A 26424-nucleotide genomic window follows, 5' to 3' on the forward strand; every position below is an offset into this window, starting at 1 on the left:
TTGGTTGCCATGGGCAACTTCTCCACACTTTTCACTGCCCCGTTCCACACCACAGAACTCTCTCTATGGGGTGTTTTCATGAAGCAGAGTGTAAGAGATGACTTCTGCCACCTAAACACAGTCTGTGTGCAGTATACTCTGCTGCTTGGCAAATGGGGAGTACTCTGTTACTGGGCATCACACCTACACCTTTTCTAAACATATTAAGGCTGTTAGATGAATATAGATCATACTCAAGAATTTCGGCAAGCTCTCCCAGACGCCCAAGAGTAGCCCAGTCTACTGGATCTGTCTGCTTCTCAGCAAAGCTGGTGGCCCTGCGACTTGGTGAGCTGGAGAGGGGTGGGGGGGGGGGCATGATGACGTGATCCACAGCGTATATTTCCCAGCAACCCCCCTGCTTTACCCGGGATACCCGTTTACCAAGTTGGTAAATATGAAAATTATATTATAGGTATTTTTGGTGGCTAATGATTACTTAGATAAAGGGAATATTATATTTACTGTACATTTCTGTACAGCGTAAATGACACCTAATGGTCCTTCACGTGTTCTCCATATTGCTTAGTGTGCAGCAAACTGCTAAGGGGAATATTTACTAAGCAGTGATAAGAGTGGAGAAGTGAGCCAGTGGAGAAATTTCCAAATCAACCAATCAGCAGCTCTGTATGATTTTATAGTATGCAAATTATAGATGTTACTTCAGTGCTGATTGGTTGCCATGGGCAACTTCGCCACTGGCTCACTTCTCCACTCTTATCACTGCTTAGTAAATGTACCCCTAAGTATCAGACTTAGAAAGTGACACAGTGGCGCCACCTAGGAGGTACAAGTGCCAGAAAATAAACCTTTGTGTTATCAAAGCGTAATATAAAAGAATAAAGACTTGGGAGCTGGACGAGTGACACACACGGCATGAACACTGGGAAATACAAGTGTCCACTGTGTTCAGATGTATACGCTATGTACAGGTGTTGCGTTATTAATACGTACACACTATGTACACGTGTTGTGCCCACAGACACCCGTCGTCATTCAGCAGACCCTCGCCATGAAACGCGTCTACACTCACACTTCCTGTTCTGTGCCCGGGTATTGCCACATGCCCATCCGACTCACGTCATGTCTCTTCCCTTCTGATGACTAAATGTCACCACAACAGTCTGACTCCATTGGAAAGGTCAGCCAGAATCTCTTCCCACATCCACTGCCTACAGTAGGTGCTGACTGCAGCAATGTCAGACATAGCGCGGCGCTATATGTAATTATCTGTGACCTGTGATGTCACCTCTGTGCCGTAAGGAATAGCGCACACCCACATTACCGTATTACAGATTGTGAGTGTGTGTGTATATGTATATATATTTATTTATTTGTATGTATACATATGTGTGAGTGTGTGTATATATGTGTGTGTATATATGTGTGTGTGTATATATATATATATATATATATATATATATTTATTTATTAGCTGGAGTACCCGGCGTTGTCCGGGATTTTAAGAATGTCTGTTTACAAAAATAAATGTAAATATGAAACACAGTATAAATAACATTGTAGATAGCTGAATACCCACGCTTCTCTACAGGATAAGGATGGTAAATTAGAATGATAGTTGTTCGTTAATTTACGTTGGTTAGAGATCTAGTATATAGGCATGTCTTGCTTCCCTGACACACTTTGTGTAGTGTCCGGACCCCTTTTTGGTCCCCCAAGGTACCCTGCTCTTCCCTCTATATACCTCTCAGTCTGTGGCTTCCTGCTGCCTCCATTCCCCTCCTCACATCATGTCACTGCCCCTGTCACATGCAGCCCTGTCCTCACTGACACATCACTCATCTCCTGATATACTCTGTGCTGCTGGAGACCCTGCTCCTCCCACTATATAACTCTCAGTCTGTGGCTTCCTGCTGCCTCCATTCCCCTCCTCACATCATGTCACTGCCCCTATCACATGCAGCCCTGTCCTCACTGACACATCACTCATCTCCTGATATACTCTGTGCTGCTGGGGACCCTGCTCTTCCCACTATATAACTCTCAGTCTGTGGCTTCCTGCTGCCTCCATTCCCCTCCTCACATCATGTCACTGCCCCTGTCACATGCAGCCCTGTCCTCACTGACACATCACGCATCTCTTGATATACTCTGTGCTGCGGGGGGACCCTGCTCCTCCCACTATATAACTCTCAGTCTGTGGCTTCCTGCTGCCTCCATTCCCCTCCTCACATCATGTCACTGCCCCTGTCACATGCAGCCCTGTCCTCACTGACACATCACTCATCTCCTGATATACTCTGTGCTGCTGGGGACCCTGCTCCTCCCACTATATAACTCTCAGTCTGTGACTTCCTGCTGCCTCCATTCCCCTCCTCACATCATGTCACTGCCCCTGTCACATGCAGCCCTGTCCTCACTGACACATCACGCATCTCCTGATATACTCTGTGCTGCTGGGGACCCTGCTCCTCCCACTATATAACTCTCAGTCTGTGGCTTCCTGCTGCCTCCATTCCCCTACTCACATCATGTCACTGCCCGTCACATGCAGTCCTGTCCTCACTGACACATCACTCATCTCCTGATATACTCTGTGCTGCTGGGGACCCTGCTCCTCCCACTATATAACTCTCAGTCTGTGGCTTCCTGCTGCCTCCATTCCCCTCCTCACATCATGTCACTGCCCCTGTCACATGCAGCCCTGTCCTCACTGACACATCACTCATCTCCTGATATACTCTGTGCTGCTGGGGACCCTGCTCCTCCCACTATATAACTCTCAGTCTCTGGCTTCCTGCTGCCTCTATTCCCCTCCTCACATCATGTCACTGCCCCTGTCACATGCAGCCCTGTCCTCACTGACACATCACTCATCTCCTGATATACTCTGTGCTGCTGGGGACCCTGCTCCTCCCACTATATAACTCTCAGTCTGTGGCTTCCTGCTGCCTCCATTCCCCTCCTCACATCATGTCACTGTCCCTGTCACATGCAGCCCTGTCCTCACTGACACATCGCTCACCTCCTGATATACTCTGTGCTGCTGGGGACCCTGCTCCTCCCACTATATAACTCTGTCTGTGGCTTCCTGCCTCCATTCCCCTCCTCACATCATGTCACTTCCCGTCACATGCAGTCCTGTCCTCACTGACACATCACTCATCTCCTGATATACTCTGTGCTGCTGGGGACCCTGCTCCTCCCACTATATAACTCTCAGTCTGTGGATTCCTGCTGCCTCTATTCCCCTCCTCACATCATGTCACTGCCCCTGTCACATGCAGCCCTGTCCTCACTGACACATCACTCATCTCCTGATATACTCTGTGCTGCTGGGGACCCTGCTCCTCCCACTATATAACTCTCAGTCTGTGGCTTCCTGCTGCCTCCATTCCCCTACTCACATCATGTCACTGCCGTCACATGCAGTCCTGTCCTCGCTGACACATCACTCATCTCCTGATATACTCTGTGCTGCTGGGGACCCTGCTCCTCCCACTATATAACTCTCAGTCTGTGGCTTCCTGCTGCCTCCATTCCCCTCCTCACATCATGTCACTGTTCCTGTCACATGCAGCCCTGTCCTCACTGACACATCACTCATCTCCTGATACACTCTGTGCTGCTGGGGGTCCGTGCTCCTCCCACTATATAACTCTCATAGGCCCTACACCAGGGGTGGGCAATTATTTCAGCTGAGGGGCCACTTGACATTTCCTGTCAGTATCCGAGGGCCACATACAAAATAGCAGCTCCCCCCACTTGCCAAAAATATAGGGACGTGGCTTCATGTGGAAGGGGTGTGGGCAAAAAATAATACAGATTCATATTAGGCTGCACAATAGTCTCCATTATTCAAATTGCGCCACACAGCGCCACTTACACACATTACGCCAGGTAGAGAGCCTTTTTTGCACATTAACATTTTATTTAGGATAATTATTGTGCAGCAAGCAAATTATCCAGTGTCTTATGGCCCCTGGGAAAAGGTGTGACACGGTGACAGAACACGGTGGGGGTGACACGGTGACAGAACACGGTGGGGGTGACATGGTGACAGAACACGGTGGTGTGACACAGTGACAGAACACGGTGGGGGTGACACGGTGACAGAACACGGGGAGGGGGGGGTGACAGTGACAGAACACGGGTGTGTGACACAGTGACAGAAAACGGTGGGGGTGACACAGTGACAGAACATGGGGAGGGGGGGTGACAGTGACAGAACACGGATGTGTAACACGGTGACAGAACACGGGGAGGTGACACAGTGACAGAACACGGGGGGGTGTGACACAGTGACAGAACACGGGGGGGGGGGTGACAGTGACAGAACACGGGGAGGTGACACAGTGACAGAACACGGGGAGGTGACACAGTGACAGAACACGGGGAGGTGACACAGTGACAGAACACGGGGGGTGTGACATAGTGACAGAACACGGGGGGTGTGACATAGTGACAGAACACGGGGGGGGTGACAGTGACAGAACACGGGGAGGTGACACAGTGACAGAACACGGGGGGGTGACATAGTGACAGAACACGGGGGGGGTGACAGTGACAGAACACGGGGGGGTGGTGACACAGTGACAGAACACGGGGAGGTGACAGTGACAGAACACGGGGAGGTGACACAGTGACAGAACACGGGGAGGTGACACAGTGACAGAATACGGGGGGTGTGACATAGTGACAGAACACGGGGGGTGTGACATAGTGACAGAACACGGGGGGTGACATAGTGACAGAACACGGGGGGGTGACATAGTGACAGAACACGGGGGGGGGTGACAGTGACAGAACACGGGGGGTGGTGACACAGTGACAGAACACGGGGGGGTGACATGGTGACAGAACACGGGGGGGTGGCATAGTGACAGAACACGGGGTGGTGACAAAGTGACAGAACACGGGGGGGTGACATAGTGACAGAACACGGGGGGGGGGTGACAGTGACAGAACACGGGGGGAGTGACACAGTGACAGAACACGGGGGGTGACATGGTGACAGAACACGGGGGGTGACAGTGACAGAACACGGGGGGGGGTGACATAGTGACAGAACACCGGGGGGGGGGGTGACAGTGACAGAACACGGGGGGGGTGACACAGTGACAGAACATGGGGGGGGGGTTACATGGTGACAGAACATGGGAGGGGTTGGTACAGCGAGAGCTAAAGATCTCTCCCCCAAACCTAAAACAGTCTGACGCCACTGCCCACACACACACACACACACACACACACACACACACACACACACACACACACACACACACACACACACACACACACACACACACACTTTCTTTCACTTTTCCCAATAACTCACTGATCTGGCTGGCAGTGGCAGGAAGAATGGATCTGTAGCAGTCTGGCTCTTGTCCCGTGTAGCCCCGCCCCCTAAGGTCCCGTGTAGCCCCGCCCCCCTCATCGGCACGTAGCCCCGCCCCTTTTCGGCTGAACACAGCCGTTGTCACTGTGGACGGGAGGAGGCTGCTACAACGCAGCAGCAGGGGAGAGAGGCGCCGCTGGCAGCTTGGAGGTACTGCAGTGCAGAGCAATGACAAGCAGCTCAGTCGGTCGGGCCGCTTGTCATTGCTCGCTGGTGGGAGGCAGTGGGCCGGACAGGATCGGTTTGCGGGCCACATCCGGCCCGCGGGCCGTATTTTGCCCACCCCTACCCTACACACTGGCCGATTTTCTGAAAGATATGAACGATCTCGTTCATAAATGAACGAGAACTCGTTCATATCTTTCAGTGTGGAGACTCCAGCTATGAACGATGCGCGGCCCCGCGCTCGTTCATCGCTGGTCTCCCGTCGGCTGTGCATGCAGGCCAATATGGACGATCTCGTCCATTTTTGCCTGCACTTCAATGCAGCCGCGTGACGGGGGGAGTGAAGAAACTTCACTCCCCCCGTCACTGCCCCCCCCCGCCGCCGGGTCGCTCGTCGGCCGTATCCGCCGTCGGGCAGCTCGGCGGCGGGTCGGCCAGTGAGTAGGGCCCCTCAGTCTCTGGCTTCCTGCTGCCTCCATTCCCCTCCTCACATCATGTCACTGCCCCTGTCACATGCAGCCCTGTCCTCACTGACACATCACTCATCTCCTGATATACTCTGTGCTGCTGGGGACCCTGCTCCTCCCACTATATAACTCTCAGTCTGTGACTTCCTGCTGTCTCCATTCCCCTCCTCACATCATGTCACTGCCCCTGTCACATGCAGCCCTGTCCTCACTGACACATCACTCATCTCCTGATATACTCTGTGCTGCTGGGGACCCTGCTCCTTCCACTATATAACTCTCAGTCTGTGGCTTCCTGCTGCCCCCTTTCCCCTCCTCACATCATGTCACTGCCCCTGTCACATGCAGCCCTGTCCTCACTGACACATCACTCATCTCCTGATATACTCTGTGCTGCTGGGGACCCTGCTCCTCCCACTATATAACTCTCAGTCTGTGGCTTCCTGCTGCCTCCATTCCCCTCCTCACATCATGTCACTGTCCCTGTCACATGCAGCCCTGTCCTCACTGACACATCGCTCACCTCCTGATATACTCTGTGCTGCTGGGGACCCTGCTCCTCCCACTATATAACTCTCAGTCTGTGGCTTCCTGCTGCCTCCATTCCCCTCCTCACATCATGTCACTGCCCCTGTCACATGCAGCCCTGTCCTCACTGACACATCCCTCATCTCCTGATGTACTCTGTGCTGCTGGTGACCCTGCTCCTCCCACTATATAACTCTCAGTCTGTGGCTTCCTGCTGCCTCCATTCCCCTCCTCACATCATGTCACTGCCCCTGTCACATGCAGCCCTGTCCTCACTGACACATCACTCATCTCCTGATATACTCTGTGCTGCTGGGGACCCTGCTCCTCCCACTATATAACTCTCAGTCTGTGGCTTCCTGCTGCCTCCATTCCCCTACTCACATCATGTCACTGCCCGTCACATGCAGTCCTGTCCTTACTGACACATCACTCATCTCCTGATATACTCTGTGCTGCTGGGGACCCTGCTCCTCCCACAATATAACTCTCAGTCTGTGGCTTCCTGCTGCCTCCATTCCCCTCCTCACATCATGTCACTGCCCCTGTCACATGCAGCCCTGTCCTCACTGACACATCACTCATCTCCTGATATACTCTGTGCTGCTGGGGACCCTGTTCCTCCCACTATATAACTCTCAGTCTGTGGCTTCCTGCTGCCTCCATTCCTCTCCTCACATCATGTCACTGCCCCTGTCACATGCAGCCCTGTCCTCACTGACACATCACTCATCTCCTAATATACTCTGTGCTGCTGGGGACCCTGCTCCTCCCACTATATAACTCTCAGTCTGTGGCTTCCTGCTGCCTCCATACCTCTCCTCACATCATGTCACTGCCCCTGTCACATGCAGTCCTGTCCTCACTGACACATCACTCATCTCCTGATATACTCTGTGCTGCTGGGGACCCTGCTCCTCCCACTATATAACTCTCAGTCTGTGGCTTCCTGCTGCCTCCATTCCTCTCCTCACATCATGTCACTGCCCCTGTCACATGCAGCCCTGTCCTCACTGACACATCACTCATCTCCTAATATACTCTGTGCTGCTGGGGACCCTGCTCCTCCCACTATATAACTCTCAGTCTGTGGCTTCCTGCTGCCTCCATTCCCCTCCTCACATCATGTCACTGCCCCTGTCACATGCAGCCCTGTCCTCACTGACATATCATTCATGTCCTGATATACTCTGTGCTGCTGGCCCACCCCTAGGGCTGCTAGTGATGTGTTACCCCCACAGTGTTTGTTCCCAGAGTGTAAGTCCTATGTGTAGCAAGTTTGGTGTAAATTGCTCTAGGCATTCTAGAGTAATGCTGTCTGCTGAAAAACTCTGTGCTGCTGCCTGACCCCTAGGCGTGCTAGGGGTGTCTTACCCCCACAGTGTTTGTTATCAGCCTGTAAGTCATATGTGTACCAAGTTTGTTGTAAATTGGTCCAGGCATTCGGGAGTTATGCTGTCTCCTGATATTTTCTGTGCTGCTTTCCCACCGCTAGGGGTGTCTTCCCCCCCACAGTGTTTGTTTCCAGAGTGTAAGGCATATGTGTACCAATTTCTGAGTACATTGCTCCTGCAATTCCGGAGTTATGCTGTCTCCTGATATACTCTGTGCTGCTGTCTCCCCCCCTAGGGATTTCTAATTGTTTTAGTTGCCTCCGCCGTGTTTTAATACACTTGTCTGTCATATTTCACGATCTTCGCTTGTAAACTGTTGATTTGTATAGAAAGACAGAAGGACAAATTTTCACTTTTATATAGTATATATATATATATATATATATATATATATATATATATATATATATACACACACACACACACACACAATTTTTTTTTTAACAATGTATTTATTTATGTTTTTCTTTTAAGCAATTGACTCAACACTCACTCTGCAACACTGGAGAGGGAGATATGGTATTGATATTAGTTATTTATTAACGGTTATTTATATAGGTGGTCATTCCGAGTTGTTCGCTCGTTGACGATTTTTGCTATGCTGCGATTTGTTGCTAAATGCGCATGCGCATGGTACGCAGGGCGCATGCGCTAAGTTATTTTACACAAAATGTAGCAGATTTGCTGGATGTTACTGCAGCGCTTTTCAGTCGCTCTGCTGATCGGTGAATGATTGACAGGAAGTGGGTGTCTCTGGGTGGTAACTGAGCGTTTTCCGGGAGTGTGCTAAAAAACGCAGGCGTGTCAGGGAAAAATGCGGGAGTGTGTGGAGAAACGGGGGAGTGGCTGGCCGAACGCAGGGCGTGTTTTTGACGTCAAACCAGGAACTAAACGGACCGAGCTGATCGCAATCTATGAGTAGGTCTGGAGCTACTCAGAAACTGCTAAGAAATTTCTATTTGCAATTCTGCTAATCTTTCGTTCACTATTCTGCTAAGCTAAGATTCACTCCCAGAGGGCGGCGGCCTAGCGTGTGCAATGCTGCTAAAATCTGCTAGCGAGGGAACAACTCGGAATGAGGGCCATAATGCGGACACACATTGCACAGCGCTTTACAGAGAATATTGCACTCACACCAGTCCTTGCACTACGGGAGCTTACAATCTATATCCACCATCACACAGACACACTAGGGATGATTAATTATCTCAGCAGCCAGGAATCCTGTCCGTATTTGTCTGGAATGTGGGAGGAAATAGATTATCCGGAGGAAATCTGTGCAAATTCAGAGAGAACGTACAAACTCAACACATACAGGCCACATAGGAGGATTAGAAAAATCTCTTAGCTCTGTGGGGGGTCATTCCGAGTAGATCGCACGCTGCAACTTTTTGCAGCCCGTGCGATCAACTAGACGCCGCCTATGGGGGAGTGTATTTCTGCATAGCAGGGCTGCGATCGCTTTTGCAGCCCTGCTATGCAAAAAAAGTTTTGTGTAGAACAAGACCAGGGTAAGAGTTACTTACCCTGTGCGATCAATGCAGCGCTGCAGGTCCCGGAATTACGTCAGACCTCCGCCCTCCAAACGCCTGGACACGCCTGCGTTCGCCGCACCACTCCCAGAAAACGATCAGTTGACACCCACAAACGCCTTCTTCCTGTCAATCTCCTTGCGATCGGCTGTGCAAATGGATTCTTTGTTAAATCCATCGCCCAGCAACGATCCGCTTTGTAGCCGTACGTCGCGCCTGCACATTGCGGTGCACGCGCAGTAGTAACCTGTTCACTGCGCTGCGAAAAACGCCAGCGAGCAATCAACTCGGAATGACCCCCTGTGCCCCTTAAATCTGCTTTTCCCTATCTTCTTTCAGCAGAGAGAAACCTACCTGCTTATCTGACTTATTGCCTGTGTCATTCTCCCGGGAGAGGGATGGCGAGATCCCGCTCCTGTACGAATGCCTCCGCAGGAATCGGGGCAGATGTACTAAGTGGAGAGAGAGAAACTACCAGCCAATCAGCTCCTGTCATTTTCAAGCACAGTCTAAAATATAACTAGCCAAAAACATAATCCGGTCTGTTCAGGGCGTAATAAGAATATTTTCTGTATACTGCGCCTGTGTCTCTGGGAATAGCAGAGGGATTCCCTACACACGATAACGTGTCTGCGTTAGACTGTTCCGTGTGCGTTGCGTGCTCGCCGTCTAGGACGGCTCTCCAATCCGCTGAGGAAGTTGTGGCTTTTACAGTTCAGCAGCTGAATAACTACTTGAGCTTTTCAAGGTTCTGCGTTGGAGATTCTTTGTTCCAGGCCACGGAACATGCTGGTGAAAGTGAGAGCAGACTGTAACTTGTATATAGTTATATTATCCTAGTCTGTCGTGGTGTATGCGTATCGCATTAACCCGTTCCTTGCCATGCAGTCAGACGGAGCGCCTGAAAATAAAACCCGGAGCTTCTAATGGTATTTATGCCCAAAATTTTAGAGGGCACAGCGTTTACTAGCCGTGTGTTGCTAGTAAAATCATTGCCCTTTTAAATTTCGGTCATACAGTACGATTGGGGGCGCCGGGTTTTAGAATCAGACGCTTAGTAAATAAACCTCCAGGTCGTTCACTATTAGTATCAATTTAAAAGGAGTCCCGGCCAATCAACTCCTAGTTGTCATATTTCAAACACAGCCTATAACATGGCAGTGAGGAGCTGATTGGCTGGTACATAGCAACATGCACATAGTGTAGAGCTGGTGCAGGTTTCGATGCTGCGACCGATGGTGGCATCGAAGGACGTACCAGTCGGTATAACTGTGCGCCAGAAGCTAGTAGTGGGCGTCTGCTCATTTAGATGTACGGGTGCACACAAGAGAAGCGCTTGTAACGGCAGGCCGCCAATAGACGTAGATTTATTACTCAACATTCGCTACACATTCAATATATTCCTGGTAGGAAAATGGATTGTAAATGTCCTGAAGAAAGACGGTGGTTCCCGATGATCGACCCATCATTGCGGCTTTACATTTCCCTGGCAGCTGTTCCTCCTTGCAGCTGCGGGGTGGAGGGCGCCGCGGGGCTGACCGATCTGCAGCGATTGGTTGCAGGCAGGCACTGGAGGAGATAAAATGATGCAGAGGGAAGACCTGTTTCATTGATATGAAAAGATATTTCAACACAGGTGAGGAGGAGAATGTTGGATCTCTGGGTCACTTACAGCTCTTTCTCCCCTCCTATCTCTCTGGTCGGAAAGCTCCATTACTAGCTCATGAAACGTGATACTCCCGTGTCTCTGCCTGCACTGCATATTGTCCTATTCCATCCTTGCTGCCTGGTTCTGCTGCTACACAAGAGGGAGAGCTAGTAATGTCAGTGTGCGTTGGCTGGGGAGAGGGGGGGGGGCTCTGACAGTGGGAGGCCCGGGGTACAGTATCACCTGCACCCCCCTCCTTAATCTGGATATGTGTAGAGGGAGATTGGTGACTGAAGGGAGATTATCTTCCGGCAGCTGCAGAGTGGGCATTTCTGAATCTTCAGATGCCACCATGCCAGGGACAGCCCAGCCTGGAGTTGTTGCATCTTGGGAAAGTATTTGCCACCATGATTTTGAAGCTTTAATCTAGACGCGTAAAGCTGGTGAGAGGCTGACACGGCATGCTGGGACTTGTGCTTCCACAGCAGCATGTTTTGTATAAGGAGGACATTTATCACCAGATAGGACAAGAGGAGGCATTGCTAATAGCAATCAAGCAGATTCTAATCTGTGCTGGTTAAACGATAGGGTTGGATTGGTTGCTTCGGGCCACACCTCCACTTGTCCTCTTTAGGTTTGATACTACTCCCCCTATGTCTGCAGACATGGGGCCTAATTCAGACCTGATCACTCGCTAGGGTTCTTTGCAGCGCTGCGAGCAGATAGTCGCCGCCCATAGGGGAGTGTATTTTCGCTTTACAAGTGTGCGATCGCATGTGCAGCCGACGGCACAAAAACGTTTTGTGCAGTTTCTGAGTTGCCCAGAACTTACTCAGCCGCTGCGATCACTTCAGCCTGTCCGGGACCGGAATTGACGTCAGGAACCCGCCCTGCAAACGCTTGGACACGCCTGCGTTTTCCCAACCACTCCCTGAAAACGGTCAGTTGCCGTCCACAAACGCCCTCTTCCTGTCAATCTCCTTGCGTTCGGCTGTGCGAATGGATTCTTCGTAAAACCCATCGCTCAGCAACGATCCACTTTGTACCTGTGCGACGCGCCTGTGCATTGCGCTGCATACGCACGCGCAGTTCTGACCTGATCGCAGTGCTGCAAAAAAACGCTAGCGAGTGATCAGGTATGAATGACCCCCACAGTAAAGAGGGGGATATATGTATTATCAGGTAGAATTCCTTAGTAATGGGTAGTAAATGCTTTACTGCGTGCTGATTAGACTAGCCCCCACACCGATGGAAAAGCCCCATACGCACAATTCATTATTAATGAGCGTCCTGGTGAAAAGTCTTCTCATTGAGCGTAAATGAGTCATTTCTGCCTCCTGTCTCGTGGCGGGAACCTCATGTATTATTCATTCTGGGATGTTTTGAACATACAGTGCAGTAATTAATATTTTTATGTCAATTTTGGATCCGATTCTGTGCAGCGTAAGCCGGGATCTCGCTTTACAGAGACAGCTGATCATCCAATGCTCTTCAGTGAGATCTGAAGCTTTAGGAATCACTTTTCATCCGATGGTGATCTTGTGCACTGTAGAACTGTGCTCACAGGCACCGATGGTGATCTTGTGCACTTAGGACTATGCTCACAGGCACCGATGGTGATCTTGTGCACTTAGGACTATGCTCACAGGCACCGATGGTGATCTTGTGCACTTAGGACTATGCTCACAGGCACCGATGGTGATCTTGTGCGCTTAGGACTATGCTCACAGGCACCGATGGTGATCTTGTGCACTTAGGACTATGCTCACAGGCACCGATGGTGATCTTGTGCACTTAGGACTATGCTCACAGGCACCGATGGTGATCTTGTGCGCTTAGGACTATGCTCACAGGCACTGATGGTGATCTTGTGCGCTGTAGGACTCTGCTCACAGGCACCGATGGGGATCTTGTGCGCTGTAGGACTCTGCTCACAGGCACCGATGGTGATATTGTGCGCTGTAGGACTCTGCTCACAGGCACCGATGGGGATCTTGTGCGCTGTAGGACTATGCTCACAGGCACCGATGGTGATATTGTGCGCTGTAGGACTCTGCTCACAGCTATCGATGGTGATCTTGTGCACTGTAGAACTCTGCTCACAGGCACCGATGGTGATCTTGTACGCTTAGGACTATGCTCACAGCTATCGATGGTGATCTTGTGCGCTGTAGGACTCTGCTCACAGGCACCGGTGGTGATCTTGTACGCTTAGGACTATGCTCACAGCTATCGATGGTGATCTTGTGCACTGCAGGACTCTGCTCACAGGCACCGATGGTGATCTTGTGTGCTGCAGGTCTCTGCTCACAGGCACTGATGGTGATCTTGTGCGCTGTAGGACTCTGCTCACAGGCACCGATGGGGATCTTGTGCGCTGTAGGACTATGCTCACAGGCACCGATGGTGATATTGTGCGCTGTAGGACTCTGCTCACAGGCACCGATGGGGATCTTGTGCGCTGTAGGACTATGCTCACAGGCACCGATGGTGATATTGTGCGCTGTAGGACTCTGCTCACAGCTATCGATGGTGATCTTGTGCACTGTAGAACTCTGCTCACAGGCACCGATGGTGATCTTGTACGCTTAGGACTATGCTCACAGCTATCGATGGTGATCTTGTGCGCTGTAGGACTCTGCTCACAGGCACCGGTGGTGATCTTGTACGCTTAGGACTATGCTCACAGCTATCGATGGTGATCTTGTGCACTGTAGGACTCTGCTCACACCTATCGATGGTGATCTTGTGCGCTGTAGGACTCTGCTCACAGCTATCGATGGTGATCTTGTGCGCTGTAGGACTCTGCTCACAGCTATCGATGGTGATCTTGTGCGCTGCAGGACTCTGCTCACAGGCACCGATGGTGATCTTGTGCGCTGTAGGACTCTGCTCACAGGCACCGATGGGGATCTTGTGCGCTGTAGGACTCTGCTCACAGGCACTGATGGTGATCTTGTGCGCTGTAGGACTCTGCTCACAGGCACCGATGGTGATCTTGTGCGCTGTAGGACTCTGCTCACAGGCACCGATGGTGATCTTGTGCGCTGTAGGACTCTGCTCACAGGCACCGATGGTGATCTTGTGCGCTGTAGGTCTCTGCTCACAGGCACCGATGGTGATCTTGTGCGCTGTAGGACTCTGCTCACAGGCACCGATGGTGATCTTGTGCGCTGTAGGTCTCTGCTCACAGGCATCGATGGTGATCTTGTGCGCTGTAGGACTCTGCTCACAGGCACCGATGGTGATCTTGTGCGCTGTAGGACTCTGCTCACAGGCACCGATGGTGATCTTGTGTGCTGCAGGTCTCTGCTCACAGGCACCGATGGTGATCTTGTGCGCTGTAGGACTCTGCTCACAGGCACCGATGGTGGTCTTGTGCGCTGTAGGACTCTGCTCACAGGCACCGATGGGGAAGACATTAATGTTTTTTTCTTGATCATTAACTTTTAATCCACTCGGATCTCACAGACTCTCTCTTTCCTTTTCCGGTGATGAAAATCCCGCACAAATGTCACATTCACTATAACTAGGAATTCATTGGCGCCTTTGAAAATGAAACCCTTCATATTGGCTTTCTCTCTCATTATTTGTGCTTGTTTATTGTATATAGGATGAAGGTTTTACAATACGTGGATATCCTATTTCCTCTTTATCTTATTTTTATTCACACGTGATGACATGTGCTCTGTATGTTATATGAGTAATGTGGTACAGTAGTGCCATAGCTATTTCACTTATATACGGTGTACTACTCTGTTCCCAATACAGACCCCCTGTAATTCCTCCACTCATTACTGACCCCCTATAATTCCTCCACTCATTACTGACCCCCTGTAATTCCTCCACTCATTACTGACCCCCTGTAATTCCTCCACTCCTTACTGACCCCCTATAATTCCTCCACACCTTACTGACCCCCTATAATTCCTCCACTCATTACTGACCCCCTATAATTCCTCCACTCATTACTGACCCCTATAATTCCTCCACTCCTTACTGACCCCCTATAATTCCTCCACACCTTACTGACCCCCTATAATTCCTCCACTCATTACTGACCCCCTATAATTCCTCCACTCATTACTGACCCCCTGTAATTCCTCCACTCCTTACTGACCCCTATAATTCCTCCACTCCTTACTGACCCCCTATAATTCCTCCACACCTTACTGACCCCCTGTAATTCCTTCACTCCTTACTGACCCCCTATAATTCCTCCACACCTTACTGACCCCCTGTAATTCCTCCACTCCTTACTGACCCCCTATAATTCCTCCACACCTTACTGACCCCCTGTAATTCCTCCACTCCTTACTGACCCCCTATAATTCCTCCACACCTTACTGACCCCCTGTAATTCCTCCACTCCTTATTGACCCCCTATAATTCCTCCACTCCTTACTGACCCCTATAATTCCTCCACTCCTTACTGACCCCTATAATTCCTCCACTCCTTACTGACCCCTATAATTCCTCCACTCCTTACTGACCCCTATAATTCCTCCACTCCTTACTGACCCCTATAATTCCTCCACTCCTTACTGACCCCCTGTAATTCATCCACTCCGTACTGACCCCCTGTAATTCCTCCACTCCTTACTGACCCCCTGTAATTCCTCCACTCCTTACTGACCCCTATAATTCCTCCACTCCTTACTGACCCCTATAATTCCTCCACTCCTTGCTGACCCCCTGTAATTCCTCCACTCCTTACTGACCTCCTGTAATTCCTCCACTCCTTACTGACCCCCTATAATTCCTCCACACCTTACTGACCCCCTGTAATTCCTCCACTCCTTATTGACCCCCTATAATTCCTCCACTCCTTACTGACCCCTATAATTCCTTCACTCCTTATTGACCCCTATAATTCCTCCACTCCTTACTGACCCCTATAATTCCTCCACTCCTTACTGACCCTCTGTAATTCCTCCACTCCTTACGGACCCCCTGTAATTCCTCCACTCCTTACTGACCCCCTGTAATTCCTCCACTCCTTACTGACCCCCTGTAATTCCTCCACTCCTTACTGACCCCTATAATTCCTCCACTCCTTACTGACCCCTATAATTCCTCCACTCCTTGCTGACCCCCTGTAATTCCTCCACTCCTTACTGACCTCCTGTAATTCCTCCACTCCTTACTGACCCCCTGTAATTCCTCCACTCCTTACTGACCCCTATAATTCCTCCACTCCTTACTGACCCCCTATAATTACTCCACTCCTTACTGACCCCCTGTAATTCCTCCACACCTTATTGACCCCTATAATTCCTCCACTCCTTACTGACCCCCTATAATTCCTCCACTCCTTACTGACCCCCTATAATTCCTCCACTCCTTACTGACCCCTATAATTCCTCCACTCCTTACTGACCCCCTGTAATTCCTCCACTCCTTACTGACCCCCTGTAATTCCTCCACTCCTTACTGACCCCTATAATTCCTCCACTCCTTACTGACCCCCTATAATTACTCCACTCCTTACTGACCCCCTGTAATTCCTCCACACCTTGCTGACCCCTATAATTCCTCCACTCCTTACTGACCCCTATAATTCCTCCACTCCTTACTGACCCCCTATAATTACTCCACTCCTTACTGACCCCCTGTAATTCCTCCACTCCTTACTGACCCCCTATAATTCCTCCACACCTTACTGACCCCCTGTAATTCCTCCACACCTTACTGACCCCTATAATTCCTCCACTCCTTACTGACCCCTATAATTCCTCCACACCTTACTGACCCCTATAATTCCTCCACTCCTTACTGACCCCTATAATTCCTCCACTCATTACTGACCCCTATAATTCCTCCACTCCTTACTGACCCCCTGTAATTCCTCCACACCTTACTGACCCCCTGTAATTCCTCCACACCTTACTGACCCCCTGTAATTCCTCCACACCTTACTGACCCCCTGTAATTCCTCCACACCTTACTGACCCCTATAATTACTCCACTCCTTACTGACCCCTATAATTCCTCCACACCTTACTGACCCCTATAATTCCTATACTCCTTACTGACCCCTATAATTCCTCCACTCTTTACTGACCCCTATAATTCCTCCACTCCTTACTGACCCCCTATAATTCCTCCACTCCTTACTGACCCCCTGTTATTCCTCCACTCCTTACTGACCCCTATAATTCCTCCACACCTTACTGACCCCCTATAATTCCTCCACACCTTACTGACCCCCTGTAATTCCTCCACTCCTTACTGACTCCTCTAATTCCTCCACTCCTTACTGACCCCCTGTAATTCCTCCACTCCTTACTGACTCCTCTAATTCCTCCACTCCTTACTGACCGCTATAATTCCTCCACACCTTACTGACCCCCTATAATTCCTCCACACCTTACTGACCCCCTGTAATTCCTCTACACCTTACTGACCCCTATAATTCCTCCACACCTTACTGACCCCTATAATTCCTCCACACCTTACTGACCCCCTGTAATTCTTTCCCTATCTCACTATTATGCCTATTTTTCTCATTTCCCACCATGTAATTCATTCTTCCTATTTTTTCGCTGTATGATCCAATTCCCTTTCTCACCACCCACCATGTAATTCATTTACTCCTTGCTGCCCCCTTATAATTTCTTCCCTGTTTTCACTCATTTCCCCTCTGTGTAATTCAGTCTTCAATTTACTAACCATCTATATAGTTCATTCCCTTCCTCACTGTTCACTCCACAATTCATTCCCTTCTCCCTCCTTTCTCACCCTGTAATTCATTCCCTTCTCCCTCCTTTCTCACCCTGTAATTAATTCCCTTCTCCCTCCTTTCTCACCCTGTAATTCATTCCCTTCTCCCTCCTTTCTCCCTCTGCAATTCATTCCCTTCTCCCTCCTTTCTCACTCTGCAATTCATTCCCTTCTCCCTCCTTTCTCACCCTGAATTCATTCCTCCTCTTATTACCCCCCCCCCCCCAATAATTCATTCCCTTTCTCATCACCCACCCTGTAATTCTCCCACTCCTTACTGCACCCCCCTCCCCCACCCCCTTTATAAATCCTTCCCTTGCAGACACTCGGTAATTCATTCCTCCACATACTAACATCTACCTCACTTAAAGTGGACAGAGAAAGCAGGGGCGTTTGTGATTCCCCCACTTGGTAGAGAATGCTGGGCTTTGTGGTACTCCTACAATTCGATATCTACCAATGACGTAATATTTTTGCTAATTGTTCTTCGCACTGTGGATTTGTTGTATATATTATTAATGTCTTTGTTTTTGTACAGATTTTTCCACCCAGGTCAATTCTACGTCTCTGAACTCTCCGAGTATCCGTGGGCCTATGAGCGCGCCCTTGCTTCATCCGTCCCTCAGCAGTTCCGGGATAAGCCCTTCGCTGGGCTCGCCCACTCATCTCCACTCTCCACTCGGATCCTCCCTCAATGGAATGGGCCCGCCTTTCTCGGTCATCAGCCCGCCCCTGGGCCCCTCGATGTCCCTCCAATCCACGCAGGGCATGGGGTATGGCACCGGCAGCCCTCAGGTGAGCTCCCAGCAGCTTTGTAAACCTTATTTATCTAAATAAATGATATAAAAAAGGATAATGTTAATTTGTATTATCCATTCTGTAGTCTGTGTAACATATTACACTGACTTTAACCCATTATTATTTTATTTGTCTAATTAAAATATAATAATGTAAATAATAATGGCTGAATGCTGTAAAAATATAGTTTTGTTATAGGTCATTACTTAGTCTCTATGATGTTTGCAGAGTTCACCATTTAGTACAGTTCCATTATTTGCTTTCTCTTCCCCAGAACTCCTTCATCTACTCCAAAAGCCCTCCTGTCAATCTGTTTGAGGTACTATATACGATACGATAGCTTGGGGTGGGCATGGTTTGGTAGCGAGGGATCTGTGATTTCATTGAGAGGGGCGGCATGACATAAGCAGGGGGCGTGCAGAGGTTTGGAAATGACAGACCAGAGCAGACGAAACACAAGTCACAAATTCTGATAGATTTCTCTGAAATGTATGATTACAACTAGCCGAGGGGTACCGGGAAACAGGATTCACCCAGTGATTGGTCAACCGCTCGCCGTGCATGTTTTCCTGATATCCTGTGTGGAGTTTGGGGAATGACCTGTTCTACCTGACATCAGGAAATGTCTTCTTCCACCCCTAAGTATACATTCACATGGTTGCAGCACAGTCGGAGTTAATAAACTTACGTCTTACGATTTCCTATCTGCTTCCTCTTCATTCCCAAGAGAGGAGGTCTAGCAAAGATTATCCAAATCCCCCCCCACCCCCACCCCCAGAGGTAAAGAGCTTACACTATACGCATAAGGGCAACAGCAGCTGACTGCCACCTTATACACGCGGATCAGGAACGCGCTAATTCCCCAGCACCTGGCCAGACGGTGCAGCCTCCGTCCAGGAGCCGTATATAGCTCCAGCAGCTCTGAGTGTTCGCCGTGCGGGTACTCTGGGAGTTGTAGTACACATAGAGAGTACGGGAGTTGTGATACAGACATATTGTAGACATTTAAAGGGTCAATGGGGGTCATTCTGACCTGATCGCACTCTGCCGTTTTTCGCTGCGCTGCGATCAGGTCACTACTGCGCATGCGTATGCACCATAATGCGCAGGCGCGTCGTACGGGTACAAAGCAGATTTTTGCTGAGTGATGGATTTTCCGAAGAATCCATTTGCACAGCCGATCGCAAGGAGGATTGACAGGAAGAGGGCGTTTGTGGGTGTCAACTGACCGTTTTCTGGGAGTGGTAGGGAAAACGCAGGCGTGTCCAAGCGTTTGCAGGGTGGGTGTCTGACCTCAATACCGGCCAAGAACAGGCTGAAGTGATCGCAGCGGCTGAGTAAGTTCTGGGCAACTCAGAAACTGCACAAAACTTTTTTGTACCGCTCGGCTGCACATGCGATCGCACACTTGCAAAGCAAAAATACACTCCCCTATGGGCGGCGACTATCTGATCGCAGCGCTGCAAAAAATAGCTAGCGAGCCATCAACTCGGAATGCCCCCCCATGTACCTGATAACGTTCAGTCTATTAATAAGCATTATGGGTAGAGGAGGACCAATGGCACGGTGGGGAATGAATGAGTAAGTGTACCAGCTGTGTGGGCAGAGGGGCAGTTTGGGAAATACGGCTGCATGGGGCAGCCCCAGGGAAGGAGGGTGAGGTGCACGGAGGTGGGTCGCTGTGCTATTATAGGGCCACATTTTATGTCACGGTGAGGAATCCACCATACAGATGTGTCCTCATTCACCCGTTCTTTTTGCGCCATATGGGGCGTGACGTGTGGCGCATCTCTGAGGCTCTGCCACGGGCAGCGACTCTCGGACTTACGTACCTGTATCTTATACTATCTGCGTGGCATCACAGCTGCAGGCAGTGGTCGGAGTACTCGTGCATTGCACTTTTGTTGTATTTGTGGCGCAGTTGAGACGAACGTGGTGGGGTGCATAGTCTGTGGCGTTGGCGTGCCAAACGTGGCTATTTGGTGCAGTTTGTGCATCGGTCAGTGAGGACACCTCTGTATGTTGCCTGCTGGAATTAGGCCTGTGTGACTGACAGCGTACCTCTTGTATTATTCCCCCCATTACTGACAGTTTTGTCTTGTTCACCGTCTGTAAAAAAATAAAACATGAAATGGGGATTTGATTGCTGGAAATGACGACACATAAGGGGAGATAATATGCTGGTTGCTTATGTGTAACTTACAAAGGTATCCCCATCTGTGAGAGTGCCATTCAGCTACAGGTGTGTAATACATACTGCCAGGTTTGTATGAGACTGCGTCATTAATAACTTAGGGCTCTATTTACTAAGCCTTGGATGGAGGTAAAGTGGACGAAGATAAAGTGCCAGCCAATCAGCTCCTAACTGTCATTTTTCAAACCCAACCTGTGATGTGGCAGTTAGGACTCTTAGGAGCTGATTGGCTGGTACTTTATCTCTGTCCACTTTATCCACATGCAAGGCTTAGTAAATAGACCCTGAAATGAGCACTTTTTATGGCCAAAGCTGGCCCCTGCCCTGCTCATTTACATACTGGAGCCAGTGGCTCCACCCTAAGAGGGGACAGCTAGAATTAGAGGGGTGAAACGTAATAGCAATGCCGTTAAACCATAACCTCTGGTTAGAGGCGCCAGTACACCACGGAAGGGACATAATTACGGCTATGACAAATGAGCAATCATGGGGGGTCATTCCGAGTTGTTCGCTAGCTGCTTTCGTTCGCTGCGCAGTGATCAGGCAAAAAAAGGCACTTCTGCGCATCCGGCGCAATGCACACACGTGTGATGTACTATTACGAAGAACGATGTAGTTTCACACAGGGTCTAGCGAAGCTTTTCAGTCGCACTGCTGGCCGCAGAGTGATTGACAGGAAGTGGGCGTGTCTGGGTGTCAACTGACCGCTTTCAGGGAGTGTTCGAAAAAAACGCAGGCGTGCCAGGAAAAACGCAGGCGTGGCTGGGCGAACACAGGGCGTGTTTGTGACGTCAGAACAGCAACTGAACAGTCTGAAGTGATCGCAAGCGCTGAGTAGGTCTGAAGCTACTCTGAAACTGCACAAAATTATTTTGTAGCCGCTCTGCGATCCTTTCGTTCGCACTTCTGCTAAGCTAAAATACACTCCCAGTGGGCGGCGGCATAGCATTTGCACGGCTGCTAAAAACTGCTAGCGAGCGAACAACTCGGAATGACCCCCATGGTCATTTGCCGCAGTACGCCTATCCGGCATGGAACTGTAATGAGGGGAAAGCGGAGCGCGTTATGCATACACAGATGCTTTCGTCTTGGGGTATTCAGTAGAAATAATAAAAGCGCGGGGTGGAATGGGTGATAGGATTGCGGCTGGACAACCCGCCCTTCTCCTTGTGTTTTGGTGCTATCAGCGTGCACTTGTTATTAATGAAATTGCAGTTTGCATGTGAGCAGTAATCCGCAGGGACCGTTACCCCAGATATTATTTCTCAGCCTCGCACACTCGGACACTGAGCTGTCTTCTTCTCATAGACCGTCTTAAGTGATTACTGAGAGCAAGCCAATAAGACCATGTTACCGTCTGAGCCTGAGCCATATGTCTCTTCCCCGGAGCACATTCGTTCCGGCAAACACCCGAGCCGGGGCCGTGGGTGCGGAGGGAAGAGAATCGCAGCAGTGCTGGAATTTCACAGGGGGGGGTTTCTACCGCTCCCGTCAGTTACAGGGCAGGCGTTTGCCCCTCCGGGTGCCGCAGCTCAGTGCAGTCTCCACGGAGGAAGGATCCGAGGTGGATTAAGGCGCACTGGAAAGTGGGAGCCGCCGGCCGACCAGACGAGAACCTGAAGAGGGAGCTGCAAGACGCATGGAGCGTTTAACCCCCACCGGAGAGCAGAACGCAGCACGGTGGGCGCGCTAATTCCCCAGCATTAACTGCGTCCGGTCGGACTGTTCCCTGGAGGAGGTGAATGAGGTGATTTGCCTCTTGCACGCATGGCAGCAGAATCACCCAGACGGTAACATTTGGAGATCAGAGTCTGCTGTATAAAACACTGTCAAGACTTTTAAAACAAAGCAAAACATGAAAGGAGATATAACGCACCAGGAACCTTGAGTCGGGCTAACAAGAGGATGTACTGCGGCGCCCCCTCTGGACATATCATGGTAATACAGCCCATAGCAACCCTCCCGGGGGGTACCTAACCCAACACCGCCCTCCTCTCCCCTTTTTCAGAGGTGATTTTTGGTGAGCTGTGAAATGAGTGCCGGCTGCTGGCGCCATGCGCTAATAAGGGAGAGACGCTCCGGAGCTGGTCTCGCTGGGATATGTCAGTCGCCTCCCGGAACACCTGGGGCGTGTTCCTAATTAGCCTGTGGTTATCCTCAGCCATCGTTCTCTAATTTCAGGGAGTGTACCCCCTCCTCCCAGACACATGTGGGCTGCAAGGGGCTGCTGTTACCTGTTCTAGATACTGTGTCATCACTGTGCTGTGGGGATATTGGACTGAAGCGAAGTTGTTCTAGATACTGTGTCATCACTGTGCTGTGGGGATATTGGACTGAAGTGAAGTTGTTCTAGATACTGTGTCATCACTGTGCTGTGGGGATATTGGACTGAAGTGAAGTTGTTCTAGATACTGTGTCATCACTGTGCTGTGGGGATATTGGACTGAAGCGCGGTTGTTCTAGATACTGTGTCATCACTGTGCTGTGGGGATATTGGACTGAAGCGCGGTTGTTCTAGATACTGTGTCATCACTGTGCTGTGGGGATATTGGACTGAAGCGCGGTTGTTCTAGATACTGTGTCATCACTGTGCTGTGGGGATATTGGACTGAAGCGCGGTTGTTCTAGATACTGTGTCATCACTGTGCTGTGGGGATATTGGACTGAAGCGCGGTTGTTCTAGATACTGTGTCATCGCTGTGCTGTGGGGATATTGGACTGAAGCGCGGTTGTTCTAGATACTGTGTCATCACTGTGCTGTGGGGATATTGGACTGAAGCGCGGTTGTTCTAGATACTGTGTCATCGCTGTGCTGTGGGGATATTGGACTGAAGCGCGGTTGTTCTAGATACTGTGTCATCACTGTGCTGTGGGGATATTGGACTGAAGCGCGGTTGTTCTAGATACTGTGTCATCACTGTGCTGTGAGGATATTGGACTGAAGCGCGGTTGTTCTAGATACTGTGTCATCACTGTGCTGTGGGGATATTGGACTGAAGCGAAGTTGTTCTAGATACTGTGTCATCACTGTGCTGTGGGGATATTGGACTGAAGCGCGGTTGTTCTAGATACTGTGTCCTCACTGTGCTGTGGGGATATTGGACTGAAGCAAAGTTGTTCTAGATACTGTGTCATCACTGTGCTGTGGGGATATTGGACTGCAGCGCGGTTGTTCTAGATACTGTGTCCTCACTGTGCTGTGGGGATATTGGACTGAATCGCGGTTGTTCTAGATACTGTGTCATCACTGTGCTGTGGGGATATTGGACTGAAGCGCGGTTGTTCTAGATACTGTCATCACTGTGCTGTGAGGATATTGGACTGAAGCGCGGTTGTTCTAGATACTGTGTCATCACTGTGCTGTGGGGATATTGGACTGAAGCGAAGTTGTTCTAGATACTGTGTCATCACTGTGCTGTGGGGATATTGGACTGAAGCGCGGTTGTTCTAGATACTGTGTTATCACTGTGCTGTGGGGATATTGGACTGAAGCGAAGTTGTTCTAGATACTGTGTTATCACTGTGCTGTGGGGATATTGGACTGAAGCGCGGTTGTTCTAGATACTGTGTCATCACTGTGCTGTGGGGATATTGGACTGAAGCGCGGTTGTTCTAGATACTGTGTCAGCACTGTGCTGTGGGGATATTGGACTGAAGTGAAGTTGTTCTAGATACTGTGTCATCACTGTGCTGTGGGGATATTGGACTGAAGCGCGGTTGTTCTAGATACTGTGTCATCACTGTGCTGTGGGGATATTGGACTGAAGCGCGGTTGTTCTAGATACTGTGTCATCACTGTGCTGTGGGGATATTGGACTGAAGCGCGGTTGTTCTAGATACTGTGTCATCACTGTGCTGTGGGGATATTGGACTGAAGCGCGGTTGTTCTAGATACTGTGTCATCACTATGCTGTGGGGATATTGGACTGAAGTGAAGTTGTTCTAGATACTGTGTCATCACTATGCTGTGGGGATATTGGACTGAAGTGAAGTTGTTCTAGATACTGTGTCATCACTGTGCTGTGGGGATATTGGACTGAAGTGAAGTTGTTCTAGATACTGTGTCCTCACTGTGCTGTGGGGATATTGGACTGAAGTGAAGTTGTTCTAGATACTGTGTCATCACTGTGCTGTGGGGATATTGGACTGAAGTGAAGTTGTTCTAGATACTGTGTCCTCACTGTGCTGTGGGGATATTGGACTGAAGCGCGGTTGTTCTAGATACTGTGTCATCACTGTGCTGTGGGGATATTGACTGAAGCGCGGTTGTTCTAGATACTGTGTCATCACTGTGCTGTGGGGATATTGGACTGAAGCGCGGTTGTTCTAGATACTGTGTCATCACTGTGCTGTGGGGATATTGGACTGAAGCGCGGTTGTTCTAGATACTGTGTCATCACTGTGCTGTGGGGATATTGGACTGAAGCGCGGTTGTTCTAGATACTGTGTCATCACTGTGCTGTGAGGATATTGGACTGAAGTGAAGTTGTTCTAGATACTGTGTCAGCACTGTGCTGTGGGGATATTGGACTGAAGTGAAGTTGTTCTAGATACTGTGTCATCACTGTGCTGTGGGGATATTGGACTGAAGCGCGGTTGTTCTAGATACTGTGTCATCACTGTGCTGTGGGGATATTGGACTGAAGCGCGGTTGTTGTAGATACTGTGTCATCACTGTGCTGTGGGGATATTGGACTGAAGCGCGGTTGTTCTAGATACTGTGTCATCACTGTGCTGTGGGGATATTGGACTGAAGCGAAGTTGTTCTAGATACTGTGTCATCACTATGCTGTGGGGATATTGGACTGAAGTGAAGTTGTTCTAGATACTGTGTCATCACTGTGCTGTGGGGATATTGGACTGAAGCGCGGTTGTTCTAGATACTGTGTCATCGCTGTGCTGTGGGGATATTGGACTGAAGCGCGGTTGTTCTAGATACTGTGTCATCACTGTGCTGTGGGGATATTGGACTGAAGCGAAGTTGTTCTAGATACTGTGTCATCACTATGCTGTGGGGATATTGGACTGAAGTGAAGTTGTTCTAGATACTGTGTCATCACTGTGCTGTGGGGATATTGGACTGAAGTGAAGTTGTTCTAGATACTGTGTCATCACTGTGCTGTGGGGATATTGGACTGAAGCGCGGTTGTTCTAGATACTGTGTCATCACTGTGCTGTGGGGATATTGGACTGAAGTGAAGTTGTTCTAGATACTGTGTCATCACTGTGCTGTGGGGATATTGGACTGAAGCGCGGTTGTTCTAGATACTGTGTCAGCACTGTGCTGTGGGGATATTGGACTGAAGCACGGTTCTAGATACTGTGTCATCGCTGTGCTGTGGGGATATTGGACTGAAGCGCGGTTGTTCTAGATACTGTGTCAGCACTGTGCTGTGGGGATATTGGACTGAAGCGCGGTTGTTCTAGATACTGTGTCATCACTGTGCTGTGGGGATATTGGACGGAAGCGCGGTTGTTCTAGATACTGTGTCATCACTGTGCTGTGGGATATTGGACTGAAGTGAAGTTGTTTCTAGATACTGTGTCATCACTGTGCTGTGGGGATATTGGACT

The 26424-nt window shown here is 49.9% G+C and overlaps 1 protein-coding gene across 4 annotated transcripts in view; it reads left to right on the plus strand.

The window, feature by feature from the left end:
• RXRA (retinoid X receptor alpha) overlaps nt 1-26424 on the plus strand; it is a 257227-nt gene that overhangs the window by 123898 nt on the left and 106905 nt on the right. For all 4 annotated transcript variants that reach the window (XM_063935903.1, XM_063935904.1, XM_063935906.1 and 1 more), the window contains exons 2-3: nt 18397-18653; nt 18931-18975. In XM_063935903.1, the coding sequence (XP_063791973.1) occupies nt 18397-18653; nt 18931-18975 (302 nt within the window). The remainder of the gene's footprint in view (nt 1-18396; nt 18654-18930; nt 18976-26424) is intronic.

This window comes from Pseudophryne corroboree, chromosome 8 (assembly GCF_028390025.1).
Source record: "Pseudophryne corroboree isolate aPseCor3 chromosome 8, aPseCor3.hap2, whole genome shotgun sequence".
NCBI lineage: Eukaryota > Metazoa > Chordata > Amphibia > Anura > Myobatrachidae > Pseudophryne > Pseudophryne corroboree.